At 38.6% G+C, this 19,375-nt stretch overlaps 1 protein-coding gene across 1 annotated transcript; it reads right to left on the bottom strand.

Annotated features, from left to right (window-relative positions):
- Nucleotides 1-318: 318 nt before the first annotated feature.
- On the bottom strand, nt 319-19,232 carry LOC137299038 (alanyl-tRNA editing protein Aarsd1-B-like). The gene is made up of 13 exons (XM_067831512.1): nt 19,104-19,232; nt 17,069-17,197; nt 16,480-16,497; nt 14,879-15,020; nt 13,738-13,795; nt 11,666-11,825; nt 9,312-9,428; nt 8,568-8,698; nt 7,624-7,690; nt 6,352-6,443; nt 4,869-4,926; nt 2,181-2,275; nt 319-891 (listed from the first exon to the last, which is right to left on the bottom strand). Exons 1-13 carry the CDS (start codon nt 19,140-19,142, stop codon nt 756-758), a joined length of 1,242 nt encoding a protein of 413 aa, XP_067687613.1. The 5' UTR covers nt 19,143-19,232; the 3' UTR covers nt 319-755.
- Between the last annotated feature and the right edge of the window lie 143 nt (nt 19,233-19,375).

Here is a 19,375-nt window from a genome sequence, read left to right as displayed (position 1 = left end):
TCTACTCCCATGAAAGACAATCATAGTAGCTGTCATGGTGAAAAAATCACTGGAGTTGTTTCATTCCTAAAATTGAGAAAAACATGCATCTATGTCTGAAATTGCAAAATACTTTCATGATGTGATTTTCAAGAAGTTTAATTTGTTGGCTTGTTGCTTAATGCAAGCAGCGCCAAGGCAATGTCATTTTACAACTTGCTAAGCAAAGCAAAACCCCTTTTCAATTATTCCCATGACAAAGAGACTCTTTCTAACTGGCAAAATCTTTTAACGGTTTTACTGAGTCAGATTCAAGAGCAGCCACAAGAATGATACATATATATTAAAATAGCTTTATTCACACAGATGTCATAAAGCAATATATTCTGCTCTCACTGCAAAAACAGAAGCACTTGTGATCATGTCAAACATTATTATCTGATGTCATGAAAATAATCATTCCCTTCATCACATCAAAATACGAAACAAGTCATAAGGATCCTACAATCCTCCATAACATCACTTCATAAGGAATCTGGTTCTGTACCAAAGATACATCTGCAGCACAGATATAAATCTTGAATATCCTGCAGTAAAAAGAATGAATGAGTTTAGTCTTACGCCACAATCAGTAATTTTGAAAATGTAATGAAAGTAATCATTCTGAAAGTTCATCAATTAAGGTGATTCAGATGGGTTGAAAAGGAATATTATAATCTCAAGATCATCTTCCTTCTCACACAGCCAACAGATGATGGAAGTCGTGGTGAACACAATCAAGTCTCTGCTTTAGTCTGCTGTAAGTATTCCCGTAATGCTGCCTCAGCCTTGCTACGATTGGCCATCTTGTTCGCCTTTCCCCTGTACCGCCCCCCACTCAGGGCACCTTTTCCCTCCAGCAGATCACAGATTCTGAAAAGAAGGGAGATAACTAATTAGCAGGGGTCACTATTGAGGGGGAAACACACTTTGTGATAGTCATTGCAATACTGTTGCAATAGTTGTTTTCTCCTTGAATTGATTCATTTGAAATCATTTCCCAAATGAATGTACATCTTATATGAAATAAAAGCAAGCTGAAACAGTATCTGTCTCTTTTAATTACTGACAAAAAACTTGAAACCCAGATCATTTATCAACAGAAGCCAATAACTAAAGTATTGATGGTCACACATACTATCGATGCATAAATAGTTTTTCATTTCTACCATCAATTACTTGCTATTGTAACAATTGCAATCCACAGACAGTTTGATGCATCTTTATAGCCCTGCTGATTAGTATGCATCTAAGATCCTTGCTTTGAACTCCTCTGTACAATGAGTCAATAAATAATGGGCTTGATATTAATGTAACGGTAACGCTATTTTTCAGGGCATTATCATTTGCAGTCATTTCAAAGAAAGACCACGGGGTCCTGCAAATAATGTCCTGAAAAGTAGCGTTACCGTTATTATAGCTAAAATGGATAGAATTTTTAATAAAACAAGTATAAAAAAAACGGCTTCAGTTTAGACGCATTTACTGCTAACAATAAACAACGGAGGTCACGGACACACATTTTACAAATATAGACACGTCATGAAACAACACAGATGACGTCACTATTGCGAGTGAGGACATTCGAACTTGACCTGATAACATGCGGATGTTTTAATGATAATTCTATCCATTTTAGTTATAAATTGCAGATAATACCTAACCACAGAAATGTGTACGTGGCAGTCTGTACTGGTCCAAACTAATGCCATTTTTGCTATACTAATCACAGAAGGACTGTTAATAATATAAGAAGAAAGAGGTTCAAATATCTTCTCACTAATGCACCCCTACTTCCGTCTTACTCAATGCGTACAAAATTAATCTCTCACACATATACACGCACCCATGCACACACCAATCCACTTCTATAAAGAGATCTTTTCGCTATGATTATAACTGAATTCTCCAAGTAAGTTGGATTTCATTGTCAAAGGTGACAAACTGTAAATGCCGTCCATACTACCAGCTGGAAAACAGTAAGATGGGCTGACATTACCCATATTTTAAAGTACAGTTTCATTGGCATTAAGGCTCTAAAGGATAATAATGCATGATATTAAACTTCTAGATATTTCACTATACTACATGTTACTACATCACATTCAGTGAAGACAACCGGTATCAACTCAGCTTATGGACAACATAATTAAAGTCCTTACTTTGGCCCCATGTCCTTAACAACCGCTTCCGGTCCAGCAAACACAAACAGACCGGCCCCCTTCTCATCTCCCACAGTCACAAGGCAGCTCAGACCCTGTGTGAAGGAAAGCGATCACAATTATGGAAATGATTCATTGACATGCTGATGGAAGCAGTGCAATGGACATCAGTGACTAAATTAGCTGTGGCATTGCTTTAGAAATGTAGTTCATGAACGACTATAGATCCATGTAACAAATGCTTGTCATAAGAAGTGGACTGAGTGGTCAGACTCACTGAATTGTGTTATGGCCTATCATTGCATACCAACAGGTATGTCTGTCACTAGATTGCCTTGCGCAAGGCAACTAAATACAGGGATGGCAACCAGAAAATCTATTTTCAGATAGAAACTTAACATTGTATTACTGAATGGGTTTCAGGGAGATTCAACAGATCTAGAGGATTCACAGAATTGGTTAGTTTGAAGTGAAATTGGCAGAAACAGACAGATCAGCAGAAAATGGCCATCTCTGTAATAACAGTCCACCATCATATGGATGGAATATTGCTGGCAGCTGGACTAAAGAACAAAAATTCTACAATATGCCATTTTATTATCCTACCTTGAAGCTAATATTTAATGAATGTCATTGGTAATAATGTATTAGTTAACTCATAAGAACAGAGCTCCCAGATCATGAAATGCTTGTTGAATATGGTGAATACTTAAAGGGGCACTGATGCGGAGCAATTTCCGTGGACTGGTGTAAACTTTTGTTATTGTTTTTCTCCCATGAGTACCCGGATGATATCCCAGAATTCAGGACTGGTTCGTGACCTCTGCTGCGCAGTCCGTAAGCGCAATTGATAGTTTAATTATAGACAGATCAACTGAGGTGAAGTCATTTGTACTTCATTACAAATGTATTATGAAAACCAATGAAACACTTTGAAGGTTAATCATCTGCCAGTGGTAGAAATGGTAAAAAACTATTAGGATGGAAAATAACAATGTACGTCTCTATATTTTGTCTCATAACCCTAATTAGTTTATTGTCATATTTGTATGATTCTGAAAATTAATAAAAGAACACACGATTTGCTTATACTCATAGCAAATTTCTAACATAACAGCAACATTTATACATTGTATAGATTGCCAATGTGGATCCTATTTCACACACATACGCGATCTAGTGTGTGTTTTCTGTCATACAGATTCTGCTGAATGCTACAACAAATAAATTAAAACAAACTGCAAATAATGAATGTAAAACAGACTAATTTTATAGCAACAATGTCAGGCTACTACCTTGTTCAGGAATGTATCCATCAATATCCACGTAAAAGAAATCGTATTCCATTCATCTGCAGCTGGTAAATAATCCTGCTCTGTGTCGCGTGTCTTACAACTGTCTCATTTGCGAAAAAGTAACACATCGTTTCACGTCTTTCATTGGTGAAAACTAGATAAACCTCTCATTGGTCTCCCAAGATAGCACACCTGGCAACTAATTGTATGATGTCCACTATTCCAAGTAATTTAGTTAACCAATATTGAGCAATCAATCAATCAACGCAAGGGTGGTTAATTCTTTGAAAGGAGGATGTTGTTTTTGCACTCACACTTTACGACAGGGTGTAGTCATCTACACACACTGCCTTTTGACAAATCCGCTAGAAGACAAAAGTAATTAATCAATCAGTGTGTTATCGGTTAATCCTTTGATCAATGTTTGTTTTTGTAACTCAGCTGATAAACCCTCTTGCATCACTTACATGCACATATTACATAACATTCAATACATTTGCCATTACAGACCTTAATTTATAATGTTGAGTATTTACTCCAGACAGGAGAAATGCCAAATGGGAACCTTTGTTGAGTAACCGAAGTGGTGTTGCTACTAATTATACCTGTTATAAATTCATGAATTTCGTTACATAAGGAATACACACAGGCATTTGCTGTGTACTTTGGTAAGTAGGTGAAATAAGTTTTTTTTTACGTAAGACAATTTTCAGATTTCTCTACCAAAGGCAAAGTCATCGGTTTTTTTGTTTACGAATTCAAATAAATCAACTGTGTGGTTTATTATCATAAATAATAAACCATTGTAGCTACCATAGCTACCAAAATTTACGTATGATATTTGCTATCACAGCTGAACCAACACTACAAACTACCTAAATATAAAGCTTTGCAATCTTCCGTACTGAAACAAATGGCTTGCTGCGTGCCTGTAGACATCATATTTTCATGTAACATGATTAAATATCGAGGTTAAAAACACAGAAATAGGATCAAATTGGATCAGTAGGTATACCATCCAAGCATCCGAAAAGAACTACACTGCTGGGATATATGGTTACGATCAGACAAGGAATACCATGGATATTTTTAAACAAATGGCATGTGAAGGGCATCCGGCCTCCTGACTGTTTAGGTTAAGAAATTCTGCTAATATGGACAGGAGCCCAGTTCCTTTGTCCGTCACGGTCGAAGGACTGGGCGCAGACCAATTTGCGGTCTGCTTTCGTAATTAGACTGTTGGCGAGAAGCATTATTCGCTCCGCATCAGTGCCCCTTTAACCTTTCACAGATTATGTAACCTGAATTCTAATGGACACACATGGTAGACTGTCATTCACACAACACTCTTTTATTTCCTGCAGATTGCAAATGGCAGTGTAACATGACCTACCTCAACACTTTGCAGCTCCCCAACTAAGATGTTCATATAGTCACCATCACCCTCCTTCCTGAAACAAGAAAGCCATTTATACTGCAGGAGTTTCCTCCCTTTGTTCCCCACCATGCCACTGGCGTTTTCAACTCTGAGCTTACTATTACAGCATGTTACAGAGAGGCACATAAAGGATGTACTGAATATACTGTAAGTTGTGGGTTTTTTCATGAGATAAGCCAATAATTTACCCACTTGTTTAAGACCTACTCACATGCAGTAGAGTTGATGGTGAAATTGTTGGGTCCAGTGTTTGAAATACTTTAATTCACCACCTGGCCATGAAGGCCTGCTGCTACCTGCAGCCTTCAAAATCTACAGGCCCATTTGGTTAAAGTCATACCAATAAAAACAAAACAGACTTCATTGTACACTGTTTTACACTGTTTCTATAAAATCAAGCAAAGCTTATGGCATTCAGAGTAGTTTTTATTTGTTAGACTGGTTTTGACATTTATATGCCAAAGCCCCAAAATACCAGGAAGTGAAACTGTAAGTCATCGTAACATGATGGATGATGGATGATTCCCGAATGTTAATAAAGACAAACGGGGAAATATTTCAGCTGAAAATTAATCGACAGATAAGTTAATGAAGGCCATGAGGGCATGCACATATTTGAAACTGCCAGCGAGACACAGTAACAACCAGCGCTGGGCCTCTGGGCTGGCGGTTATTTCGAACGCTGGTCGGGACAGGTACCCCAGGTACATTTCTGTGTACAGAAATGTGCCCTAAGAAAAGTCAGAATACAGAAATTTTGACTGCATCCTCAACAGGGGGCGAGTCTATATTCCTCAACTCAAAACCAACACCGTTTGTAGTTCCCATGGACCTAATCACAAGTAGTATTGTTCATCATGAAATATTCATTACCATATATGTTCTTTTTTATACAGCACAATCACATGCACCTAATGCAATAGTATGAAAGTTCCGACCAAGAAAACAGTAAAAATCAGAATGGACTCCAATCGTATGTTTCTGAATACTGACTTCGGCTAGGGTGTTTCTGTATAAGAGGGATTGATTTAAGAGATGATAAATTACTTTCACCAGGTGCAACCTAAGATAAACACCCAGTTGCACCAGCCAAATTCCAGTTGCACTACTCTTATCGCGATATGTAATTACAGACATATGCCACTAAATTATTCAAAGTTTAGAACAAAAGTGAGCCGACATAATAATGCTTATAATGTTAGATTTACTGTTGATTTATTTCTAAAAAATCCACCATGCCGCCAACGAACTGCGCAGCAGCACCTGGGGCCTATGCTGGAGTGAACAGTATTACAACTTTGAGAATGAAATCAATTTAGCAAACTGAGGGTCAAAAGCATGAGCACCACAGAGAATAAACATCAGACACATTCTGAGAAAAAAATGCTTTTCTCAATTCTGAAGGCCCATTTTGTTCTTTAGTGAAACCTTAGCTCACCTATGTGTCACAAACAAATTATCCTTCTCTGCTTTGGACTTGAATGCTTCTGCCTCTAAAACAGCTACCTCCTTCAACAAGCCTGTGGACAACTGGATAAAAGAGTTGATAATGTCATGGTTGTCACATGGAAACAAACATGTTCTTTCGCATTTGTTTACAGGCAACATTGTAATAAGAGGTGACTAACAGGATGGGGTAATCCGTTAGGTCAGACTCACTGGCTTGGTTGACGTATGTTATTGTATTCTGACTGAGCAGGTTGATGTTCATGACATCAACCACTGGACTGTCTGGTCAGAAAGGTCTGTCATGACATAAATTGTCAATTAAATATTCAACTCAAGTCAATATACATTTAAACAGTACACTCCAAAGGCCAAAATACATGCATGCACACAGTATACTGTGTGATCAATTACAGATTCAAATTTTGTTTAGGTACATTTTGGCTATTGAAGGCTTACTTGAAGCATGACACAACAAATCACAAATCTTGATCATGTGTGCTTGCCATAGGGTAAGCAAATTATATATAAAAGTAATATTACATATTTATTTTGTAAACACTGCTTTCAGAATATTATGTTAAAAGGATGAGCATGTTCAGGTAAAATGAGCACTGAAATTCTTACAATATCCCACACTTTACAATTCTTACAAGGTTACATTACATACATGTTTTGTTTATTTCATACTTTGTGTTGTCTCCTAATATGAGTGGGCGGTGAGGTAGCCTTGTGGTTAAAGCATTCGCTCGTCACGCCAAAGACCTGGGTTCGATTCGACACAAGGGTACAATGAGTGAAGCCCATTTTCTGGTGTCCCCCGCAGTGATATTGCTGGAATGTTGCTAAAAGCGGCGTAAACTAAACTCACTCACTCACTCCTAATATGAAATGGTCAACACTGAGGTGCATGTCCCATTTGTTATCTTCTTGACAAGGCACAATACACAAACAGGTAAGGAGCTATGAGTGAGTGCATGCATCTGTATGTGCATGAGTCAAAGTGAACTGTGTTCAACGTGGCTCCCAACATTATTTCACTTATATCACATTGGTTTAATACAAAAGGAAAACTCAAAGTGATACAGGTCACAAAATCTTCACCACACCAGTCAAAGCCATAAATATAAATATGGTGCTGACAAACAAGGAAACATACTCAGAGCCCACATTTGCAGGATTCTGGCATGCCCAAGGGAGGCAACTCTCCACAGACAAATAGGCAACTAATGCCCTTGATTCAATAGTGAAAAACATGCCCTACCTTCTGGGCAGCCTTCCAGCCCTTCACAGCCTTGTCTGCCAGGTCCACATGCTGGTCTAAAGGACCTCTGGTAAAAAGAACATCTTTTCTTTATTAAACAGCACTTGGGGAACTAAGTCACCATCTGAGTGTGGATATATACTGCAGTTAGTACTGTTTCTGTAATATTGATTGGAGTGCACTGAAAATTGTTATATGTGAAAAAAAGTCCAGATAAGGAGAGTATTTGCGTATTTTACGCAATAAAAATCACACTCAATTAATTACAAATCTGGGCGTACAAAAAATGCATGAGAATCACTTAAAGCCTCACAGGTCTATAATACCTTGCATATTTTACTCAATCAGCTAACTGGCTTGTTTGTATTTTCTTCCTTTTCATTTCTTCATTTCTTAATGTATTCAATGCAATCTCTCAAGTGATTGAGAGAGCAAGCTTTAACACGGCCTTCATAAATACCAAAAATGTGCAAGAAAGTGAGGGAGGTTGGTTTTATGCCACTTTTAGCCAAATTGAAGCAATATCACAGTGAGGGACACCAGAAATGTGCTTCACACATTGTAGCTAAGTGGGAAAATGAACCCAAGTCTTCAGCATGACAAGCGAATGCTTTGACCACTAGGCTACTCTAATGTCTGTGTGTAATAAAGACATTAGGATGTATGTTCTTGTGTCTTTTTTTTCAAAGTCAAATCTGTTGGGAGACTGTATGAGGTGATGATGTAACCTGGTGATAAAGTGTTCTCTTTTCATGCTGAAGACCTGTCTTTGAATCCCCAAATGGGTACAATGTGTGAAGCCCATTACTGGTGTTGTTGGAATATTGCCATGAACAGTGCAAAACCATACTCACTCACTCACTCACTCAAACTGTATGTCTGTTGTTTTATGTCACACTTGGCGGTAATAACCTATCACCCCTCCACGTGACCTTGAGACTTACTTGAGTACTCCTGTAAGTGTTTTCTCTACACTACAACACCGTCCCAGGTATGACAAAACCCGGTCCCCAGCTACAAAGAACAAGTTGGTTTTCCCTTTCTTTCCCTTCTCTGTGTACAACAACTTTATTGCCTGAAAAAAACAAAACAACCAAAGTCAGGTCATGTTTACCAAATCATTAAATGAATACAAATTCATACACAAGCTTTGTGTGAAGATTTTGGGCAATGTGATATATCTAAACAGATCGGTCTTTTTAAACCACGTATATCAGAAGAATGCTCCCTGAGTTATCTTCCATTTCAAACTGTCGAGGGAAAAAAATAAAAACGTTCCTATGTCCATCTGTCCTATATAGTGTTTTTGTTATAAAAATGGTTTACTGTTCATCTTACAACTTGAATATACTTAATCTTCAATTAAATTGTTTCAACTCCGAGTTCTTGTGACCTTGACCTTCCATGAAGGTCATCAAATGATGATCTAATGAAATCCCACCTTAAAGAGGTTGTATAATATCCCTAATCAAATTCAATTAAAAAATACTTGAGCCATCATGTTGTAAACATTTCTGATGCTGAGATCATAATGAGTGGCCCTGACCCTCAAGGTCATCTGCTCAATTTTGAGAGCAAATACCACTGGGTATACGGGATGAGCAGCAGGACATCTGAAACATTTGGGACAGCTTCATCATTCGCAGAAAACTCTTTTCAGCAAACCTTGTTATCAGTATTTTTCTCACCTGTAAATGTGCCATGTTGGAGACGTGAGTGCCACAGCACATGTTGGAGTCAATGCCTTCGATTGTAACAACCCTTACAGGGCCCACGTGGTCATCTGGGAGACCACGAGCCCTAACCTGTAAAAACCACAAGACGTACTGCAGACAATGATTCAGTCTTACAACTATGGCAGGATGTGCCCATCTGTAAAAACCACTGGACATACTGAAGAGAATGTATTCAGTTTTACAACCATGACAGGATGTGCCCATCTGTAAAAACCACTGGACATACTGAAGAGAATGTATTCAGTTTTACAACCATGACAGGATGTGCCCATCTGTAAAAACCACTGGACATACTGAAGAGAATGTATTCAGTTTTACAACCATGACAGGATGTGCCTATCTGTAAAAACCACTGGGCATACTGAAGAGAATGTATTCAGTTTTACAACCATGACAGGATGTGCCCATCTGTAAAAACCACTGGACATACTGAAGAGAATGTATTCAGTTTTACAACCCTACCAAGACCCTAATAGCCATCTGATGCGCCCAACCTATAAAAAACTCTGTATGTATTGAAACAAATGTGGTCAGTTTAACAGCAGTGACAGGACACATGTGGTCATTTGGGAGATTGTGAGCCTAAAAACAATTTTCTATGTTCAAATTTTCAAATGGCTGTTAAATCTTTAAATAAGTTCTTTTGCAAAATTTTGCCACTGAAAAACGCACAAATGAAATAGATTAACTTAACTTGGCTATAATTTGTCCAAAAACAAACAAGAGTCATCAGAAGATGACATATCCCCCCAGTCCTCACATATTTGAAAGGACAAATCATCTGAGAGTTACTTGATGTTTTCTTAGATTAAGTTTGAATCGTTTCCATGGAAGTCATGAAAAACATAAATGCCATATATCTGTAAACAGCAAAACGCACCACTTCAAGATCGGTCTCATTTATCTGCCAAGATCTGTTGAAAGATTTGAAATGGTTTTCGAGTTGTGCTCTAGAAACGAAGCCTATAGCTCCATTTTGAGACTAAGTCAGAATTGTTTCAATGGAATAAGGGAAAAATAAAAATGGCAAAACACTGTAAATAGCAAAAGACACCACTTTAGGGTCTCCCCTACATATCTCTCAAGTTTTGCAGAAAGATATTTAGAAGTTTTTGAGTTGTGCTCCGGCAACGAAGCCCATCCCTCCATATTGAGATTAAGTCCAAAACGTTTCCATGGAAACCCAGAAAATAATAAATAAATAAAATCTGTAAATAGCAAAAGGCACCACATCGGGGTCTGACATATATATCTACTAAGTTATGCTGACAGATATTAGGAACTTTTTGAGATGTGCTCCAGAAACGAAACACACCTGTCACTTTTGAGACATAAGTCCGAAATGTTTCCATTAAAACCGAGAAAATAATATATCACAAAAACCTGTAAGTACAAAAAGGCACCACTTTAGGTTCTGACTGATGTATACAACAAGTTTTGCAGAAAAATATTGAATGGTTTTAGAGTTCTGCTCTGGAAACGAAGCCCATGCCTATCCCTCCATGATGAGACTAAGTCTGCAAATAATAAATCACAAAAACCTATAAATAGCTAAAGGCACCACTTTGGGGTCTGCCACACATATCTACCAAGTTTTGCACAAAAATATTGAACAGTGTTTGAGTTCTGCTCTGGAAACAAAGCCCATCCCTCCATTTTGAGACTAAGTCCAAAACATTTCCATGGAAAGGGAGAAAATAATAAATCACAAAAACCTGTAAAGAGCAAAAGGCACCACTTTGTGATCTGCCACACATATCTAACAACTTTTGCTGACAGATATTACAGAAATGAAATGAAACACACCCCTACACTTTTGAGACTATGTCCAAAACGTTTCCATGGAAACCCGAGAACATAGTAAATCACAAAAACTTGTAAATAGCAAAAGGCACCACTTCAGGTTCTGATTGATATCTACCAAGTTTTGCAGAAAAATATTTAACGGGTTTTTTTTTTCTGCTCCGGAAACGAAGCCCATCCCACCATTAGACTAACACCAAAATGTTCCAAGGAAAAATGAAAAACATAAAAATGCCCAAACTCTGTAAATAACAAAAGGCACAACTATAGGTTGAGATTATTATATCTATTAAGTTTGGTCTAATAATATTGAATGGTTTCAGAGTTATGTTCCAGAAACAAAATGACTACGATGGACAGACAGACGGAGGAAGGGACGATGGGCGTACGGACAGATGGACGGACAGACGAGGCGTCGACTATATCCCCCCGCATTAAATGCCGGGGGAATAACAATGCAATGAACACTGTTGACAGTCAATGACAATAATTTTCCAACTTACAGCAGCCAGCTGCGGGTCGTCTTTATTCTCATACAGCTTGGGTGTCATGGGGACACCCTCTCGGATCTTGGCATTGACCGTTTCCTCCAGTGTTGTCAATTCCTCAGCTGTCATCTTGGGGGTATCCAGCTCTATAAATGACACCTTTTCTCCCAGATTCCTGATTAAAGAATAAAGAAATATACATAGCTGGGAAAGCAAAGCCCAGGTTTAAGTTATCATCTTCTGAAACGTAACTTGTTGCAAGATGAACACAGATGGTCGAAAACTTTCAGAACCAAACAATATAAGTTATCACATCAGGTCGAGGGAAATACAGGGTTTTATCTGTCCCGAGTAAGGTTGTACACAACCTTATGAGGGACTGATAAAACCCCGTATTTCCTGAGACACAAAGTGATAATGCATTTATCTAGTTGAATGTTTTCACTAAATCAAAACAAAACAACACGCATCAAATCGACTTGCTGCCATGTTGACGCCAGCGGATTGTTTGACCTCAATCCACCACACGTTACTAAAGGCTTGTCGATGCACGCTTTTCTCACTTCACGTCATCACTAAGGCATAGCAGGCTGATATGACTTTCGCAGCGGGAGTATACGACTTTTATACTCACGCTGGCGGATCGTGATGATGTACATGGTATTTCATCAGAGTCACATGGACCAATCAAAACTTACTATCATTCTTACATGAGGCTAGATAATCTTTATTCGAAGAAGTTACATGTGGCCTTAGTTGTATTTGCTGTATAACACATGAGTTTAGCATTATGGTGCTGGACTATGTATCACAAAGTGACCTTAGCAATTAGGTCACTTTGTGACCTCATATTCCGTCTTACTAAAGTAGACTCAGCGCTAAGGTGATCGAAACTCACATACACAGATAATGGCCTATGATAGTCAGTCCCTCCTGTCAGTCAGTTTTCACTCAATCTTTAAAATTAGCAAATTCCGCGGCAGAAAAGTGGCAAATTCTGCACGGATTCTGCATGAAAATGCGTTTTCCGCGGACCATGGAAAGTAAATTCCGCAGACCAGCACAGCAATGAAACATTTGCTGAACAGGGGATAATACCAAATTAGTAAATTCATAACAAAAAACATTATGATGTAAAGGATGTTGATGCCATACGGTAAATTACCACTTTCATTCAAATAAGTTCAATCTTGAAACAAAGTTGGAAGACAAACCACACAAAAATTCTTCCTTGATAGCAGAAACTTCACTTGAAGGATGACAGGACTTCATAATTCCAAATAATTGCACACAGAAATCTATTTAAACCAGTCCAGTGTGAGACCAAACATTATTCTGGTTTAGACAAAGGCCAGATACATGCCTATGATAGAGGAAATGAGTTAGCGTCACCTCAGCCCAAGGATAGTTTTGCACAATGGGTCTCAGATAATGGCAGATGTCAAGGGAGGGATTAACCCATTGCCTAATGCCCCAGTACAGTGTTATTTCCTGCCCGGCAGGCAAATTTGTCTATCATGTTCTATCTGTGTCCAGTTGACTTTCCATTGTTAATTATGTTGTTTATTTTTAACAAGAAAATTGGACGGTATAGTGGAAAAAGTATCGGGGCAAGTGATTTTACAGATGCCACTGCTATAGGAGTACACTAGCAATTATAAAGTATTTCCACCCCTGGGATGTCCGCTTGAGTTGTTTCCCTTGGTAAAACAACACATTCAATGCAATTTTACCTGACAATAGTAAAATGGATTTTACCAATCCTGCTTCACCAATAATGCTTACAAATTACTGAAAATATGTCCCTACAAACCCTTGATAATCCATTGTAATCCATTCCTCTTTGCTTATGTTATTTTCTGGAAATCGTTATGAGTATTATTGCACCAACCAGCGATACATGATGCACATGAGAGCAGTAACGGATAATACAGAAACAGATTATACACGGATAAGTATTATACTGCTTCGATGACACTTGTGCAGGAATTTATGTATTACTCTCACCATCACTGGACAAATAGAAACATTCTGACACCCATAATTCAATATGACACATATTGTCTATCAGTAAAACCACGTCTTACCATGACGTTGTCTTGTAGCCAAACATCGAATCCGCCAGAGCAGTGATCAGATGCTGTCCTGAAATATAAAATCATGTGTATTGCTACTGGGACCCGTTCCACAAAAGATCGAGTCAGTTAGATGATTTAACTCCCATACTTTAACAAAGACTTATGACTGATGTAGTGCTACAATCACTTTGAAGAACATCACCCTAAATCAGAGGTAGCAGATGCAATGTCTCCTCAATTTGTATGAAATATGCCTCTGTTCAACATTTGTGAATGGGTACCCGGAGAGTTCAAATGGTCATGTGACTGTACACTTTCTATGGTGTGACAGGCAGCTAGATAGTGATCCTAATGTTCATGTGTAAACCAGAAGCATGTCAGCAGATACAGTTTCTCCAATTGTTTAAACTTTTCCCCTGTTCAACCTGCAGCTAATGGATACCCAGTAGGAAGTGAATGTGACTGCTAACATTATAAAAACTGACAGGCAGCTTGGGTTGTAAACTCCCCTTGAAGCTGTGAGCCCACTGCTACACTTACCAGTTAACAGTAATCATTTGCCCTTATCATTCTGTTGAGATGCTTATCATAAAAGGACATTATTGCAATTACATTGTAACAGTTCACTGGTGCAAAATAGCATTCATCCAGATGCTTAAAAAAGTTTCCCAACTTGTTTTTCACCAGACAAACATGTTATTTTTCTAGTTCCTGCAAAACAAGCACAAAATTTCATAACATACTTAAGGTGAGTATTTCAAATAAATCATCACAGAATAAAGGATGTGAGTGAGTGAGTGGGTACTGTTTTATTGACGCTTTCGGCAATATTTCAGCAGTATCATAACAGGGGACACCAGAAATGGGATTCACACATTGTGAACACATGGGGAATCGAACCTGGGTCTTCGGCGTGACAAGCAAACCCTTTAACCATTAGGCATCCAATGAATGAACAAACGAACGAATGAATGATACCCACTGCAAACCTAGGAACCTAATTAGGATGGACCATCATATGAACCCTTGATCATATGTTCCTGGCCTGCTCTGGATGAAAAACACTGCACAGCAAATAGTGGCACTTTGACAACTGAGCTATCTGTGCTCATACCTCATGCAGAACACATGACTCTCCAGTAGGACTTACCTGAGTGTTGCTGCATATGATCAAATCGTCTTTTCCAGTCAACCTGGAGATCCACTTTTGTTTCTGGGGGGATTTCTTCTGTGACAAAGTGGACAGCATCTGCGCCCGAACGAGTGATCCTCAACACACTCACACCATTGATCTGAACACAAGTGACACGTCCTTATTACACTCAAATCCTCAGCTCACTTTACAGATCTGAACCATAGAATGATGCTGACAACACACTGAACACCAGATAGAGATCATCAATACCTAGAGTTCACGAATAGCGTCTGCTCCTTTGACAAATATGGCAGATTCGCAAAAGGTCCGGTTGAAGTGTACAACCCACTGGTCTCAGTGTCCTACTGTATATTAGGATGACTATGAATGGGGTTGTTGTGAGTGACATGTTTTTTAATTTTTTCCCGACACAGTCAGTCATCAGTCATTCTGATAGAGAAAGTCGATATGATAACCGCAAGCTTGATTGAATAAACAATTACCCCTTGATGATTATGTTATCAGCTAGTACGTTACTTCCACATAAAAATGTAGAAAAAAAGAGAAAAATCCTATGCTAAAGTTTGAAGAAGTGTAATCAGAACCACATCATCTTTTTCATGTGGCCTTGAGAATTTGGGGAAGTGTGGCAACAGGTGCCTCAAAAAGATCCAAACAGTTAATATCTATAAAGGGTATGAATCTGTGACATATATGGCCATACATGGTTTGGACATCATGATGGCGCGGTCACTATTTGTAAACCTGGGAGATTCCAAGTTTCAGTAGCATTACTATGTCATCATTATGTCAAAACAGACAACATTACATTACAAGAATTAGAGAAGTAATTTAGAAATGTAACTACCCAGAATGCAAAATTCTTTGCGTGCGGAACATGCAGGTACAAAATACTGTGTGTGAAATGTAGATTTATTTGCATGAAACTGACAGGTTTTAGTGTTAGTGCAATCAGTTCTATCTGACCACCAGTGTGATCCTCAACACACACATACTCCTAGACCGCTGAAATACTGCTGGAATATTGCTGAGTGCGGCATTAAACAACAAACCAGTCTCAACACATAACTGAACTGAGCACCAAAGTGATCCTTAACGCCGATGTCAGTGACTTATGCTGAACCTAGCAACATTTCTGCCATATTGCAGTGGACTAGGCAAAAAGGTGACCATTCATCCACACATTTGGGAACCAATGACACATGTCAACCATGTCAGTCAGCCTGACCACTCGATCGCGTTAGTCACCTCTTACGACAAGCATGGGTAACTGAAGATCAATTCTAACCCAGACTTTCACCAGTGTAACACTGATTTTCCATGAACCTGTACACAGGAAAGTGTTCTAAAACACACTGAGATGACCACCATATTCAACACGAAACACAGTTCCATCTTACAGATAGTATGTTCATCTTCTGGTAAATGATGAAATTTTTCTTTAACACATCAGTATATTTTTCGCTAAAAATTATTTAGCAGTTTGGTTGCAAGAAACATGATTGGTTTACTGTCTATTCTTTTGTACCAAAATGATATGATATTTAAAGCATTGTTTTATGGCCAATGTCTTTTAGGATAAGAAACATACTCACTGAACCCCGGTCATCTGGCTGAAACAGAAACACAAAGCATCTTGGCTAATTATCAAAGAAATAACAGAGTTACTCTAAGCTTATTACACTGACATATAGCCGGAAAATTGCTGACAGCAGTGTAAAACTAAACTCACGCACTCACTAAGCAGATTACAGGTCTTTTCCACTTTGTTTTAAGTAACAAGTATGGTGCCACTAAACCCAGAAACATGATCTAGGCAACCAGGATTAGAACCAGTCATCATAGGTCCTGGCTTCCAAAGGGAGGTAATTCTGCACAGAACTATGGACTCAAAAGCAACTCTGCTACCCATGCCTACTGTAATGATATAATATACTGAACAGCAAAAGAAACATAACTCTGGCTTTTTGTCAAAGTTACTTAACAGAAGACATAAACGTGAACACTTACTTTTATGAGATTTCCTTGTTTTCCGAAACTTGCATTTCTTATAATGTTCTGTATTGACTGTGTTACTAAAAGTTCACGAAGTCTAAAAAATGTATTTTGCAAGATCTTTACAGCATAATACCTCACACACAGACGTTCTAACAGTTTATCAACAAATCCGTAAGGTAATCTCACCTGTCCGCCTCCTTCAGGGAAGAGAACAGTATCCTCAAGGACCACATCAAAGCCTGACAGTTTCTCCTTCTTGCCTCCATTGACCACGGTCAGTTGTGAAGGCTTACATGACTTGACGACTGACGATAACTGAAATGCACACCTGTGACTATCAGGTATCTCCACTAATGATTGAATTTGTTGATATTGTTGATTTGCTTGCTTGTTGTTTAATGAAGTGCCTTCACAGAAGACAGAATGTGAGTGCGTCAGTGAGTAGGTGAGTGAGTGAGTGAAGTGTTACACCACACTCAGCAATATTCAGCAATAACCATATATAGGCTATATCTGTAAATAATCTGTATCTGTAAATAACGAGTCTGGACCATGCAATCCAGTGAACGACAACATGATCATCGACATACGCAATTTGGATGTGATTACATGTGTCAACAAAGTCAGCGAGTCTGACCGATCCCGTTAGTCCCTTCCAAGACAAGAATGGTTTGCTGAAGACCAATTCTAGCCCAGATCTTCATGCATAAATGATGTTGATATCAGGAGATTCAGGACTTGACCATGGAAGACAATGGTCTGTCTCACACTTAATGAATCATATTATGATAAAGTAATAAGTAAACGGCTTAACCACTGCAGTGACTTATCTTGGATTCCACATGAAGCACCCTTAGAATCCTTAGGTTCAAAATTTGTATGATTTTTCACTAAATTGTGCGATATATTAGCATGTAATTGTACTATTGTGTAGCCGCCATTAAAAGTTGTGTTTGGATTTGAACCACACACCTACTGATCAGAAGTCTGACACAATGTCAAAGGAGGCTGACGCAGTCAACAGAATGTTACCTGTGGGACAACAACTCAACACCCTCCTACAATTGCAATAGTTACAAGCATTAAAGTCACTTCCTCCATACCAGGTCTGTTCTCAGTGAAATAGAAGCCAGATTTGAAAAGTTCTCCAAATCACCTACACCCACATAAATGAGTTGGGTTTTACATCGTTTTTAGCAAAATTCAACATCACGACAGCAGATACTAGAAATAGGCTTCACACATTGTGCCCATGGGGGCATAAAAACCCAGGTCTTCGGCACGACATACCAATGCTTAAACCACTAGGCTACCCCCGCCACCCCTACAACATCAACCATAAATTGCTTCAGTCTAAAGTGAGAATGCTAACTGAGATTGAATGAAGAGGCGGGACAGAATATTGACCCTGTGCAGGTCTAGATAAAAACCCACACTAACAGCTGCAACAGCAAACTCTAGTGATGACTTGAGAAGGTCCAAGGCATGAAATGGGAATCCCAGCAAAGTGAGTGACTTGGGTTTAATGCTGTTTTCAAAAGCATTCATTCCGTATCTGACCATGTCAATATAAAGTTTGAGGAAAGGATGGGTTGATTGAACTTGCAAAATGCTACTTCGGTGAAATTCATGTGTACAGGTCGCTGACAAACCTTGAAATATCATCTGGATTCACAGGATACTGTCTCTCTCAAGGGATGCAACTCTGTGCAGGTAATTTCAGTGCTTTTCATGACTGATCCAATTTATAATGTCCCCAAGTTGCTTGCGCATAATTACTAAAGCTGAATTTGTTGCATTTCGTAATCATGATTTAAGGCAGCTTAATGATATTAATCATCCATGGCTGAAGGTTTTGAGTTGTATTTAGATCTTTGTGGATGAGCTCAGTACCACTGCTAAAACATCATGATCGATCTCTCTTTTAATGTTTTATAATCATCTCCAAATTGGGTTTTGTTTGTTGATATCTGACAATTACAAACAATATCTATCATATCTGCACTACCAAAATATGACAGTTAAATTAATAGAATAGAAGGCGGAACAATAACTTGAATGTCTCATGACGCAATCAAAATATTACATCAGCATTTGTCTTCAGTCCTTAATCACCACAGTACGATGTTAAATAGAAAATATCATCATTGACGTCTTTACAAGTGCAACCCAATTTTTTTCCCGCATGACAAAGCGGCTGTCAGTTTAACTGACAATATACCTGAGTAAGGTAACTGTCCCGCTGACACGCCAACGCCATCCCTCCACAGCTCGAACACCGCTTTCCGGAATAACAACGTGCGCTTCTTTCGGTAACGACCAAATAGATATTTCCTCACGACTATCTATCCTGCAACATGAATCTTGACGGTTCTGAACCGGCAACACATCATGAATAACTCGACGATGCGTTACTGGACCGTGTTTGTGATTTTGTCTACATTAATAATTGTCCGTACTCCCTTCGTAGGACATCGGAGAATTTGAGCATTT

Source organism: Haliotis asinina, chromosome 10, assembly GCF_037392515.1.
Source record: "Haliotis asinina isolate JCU_RB_2024 chromosome 10, JCU_Hal_asi_v2, whole genome shotgun sequence".
NCBI lineage: Eukaryota > Metazoa > Mollusca > Gastropoda > Lepetellida > Haliotidae > Haliotis > Haliotis asinina.
The sequence above is the reverse complement of the archived record's forward strand: the minus strand, read 5'-3'. Positions and strand labels throughout refer to the sequence as shown.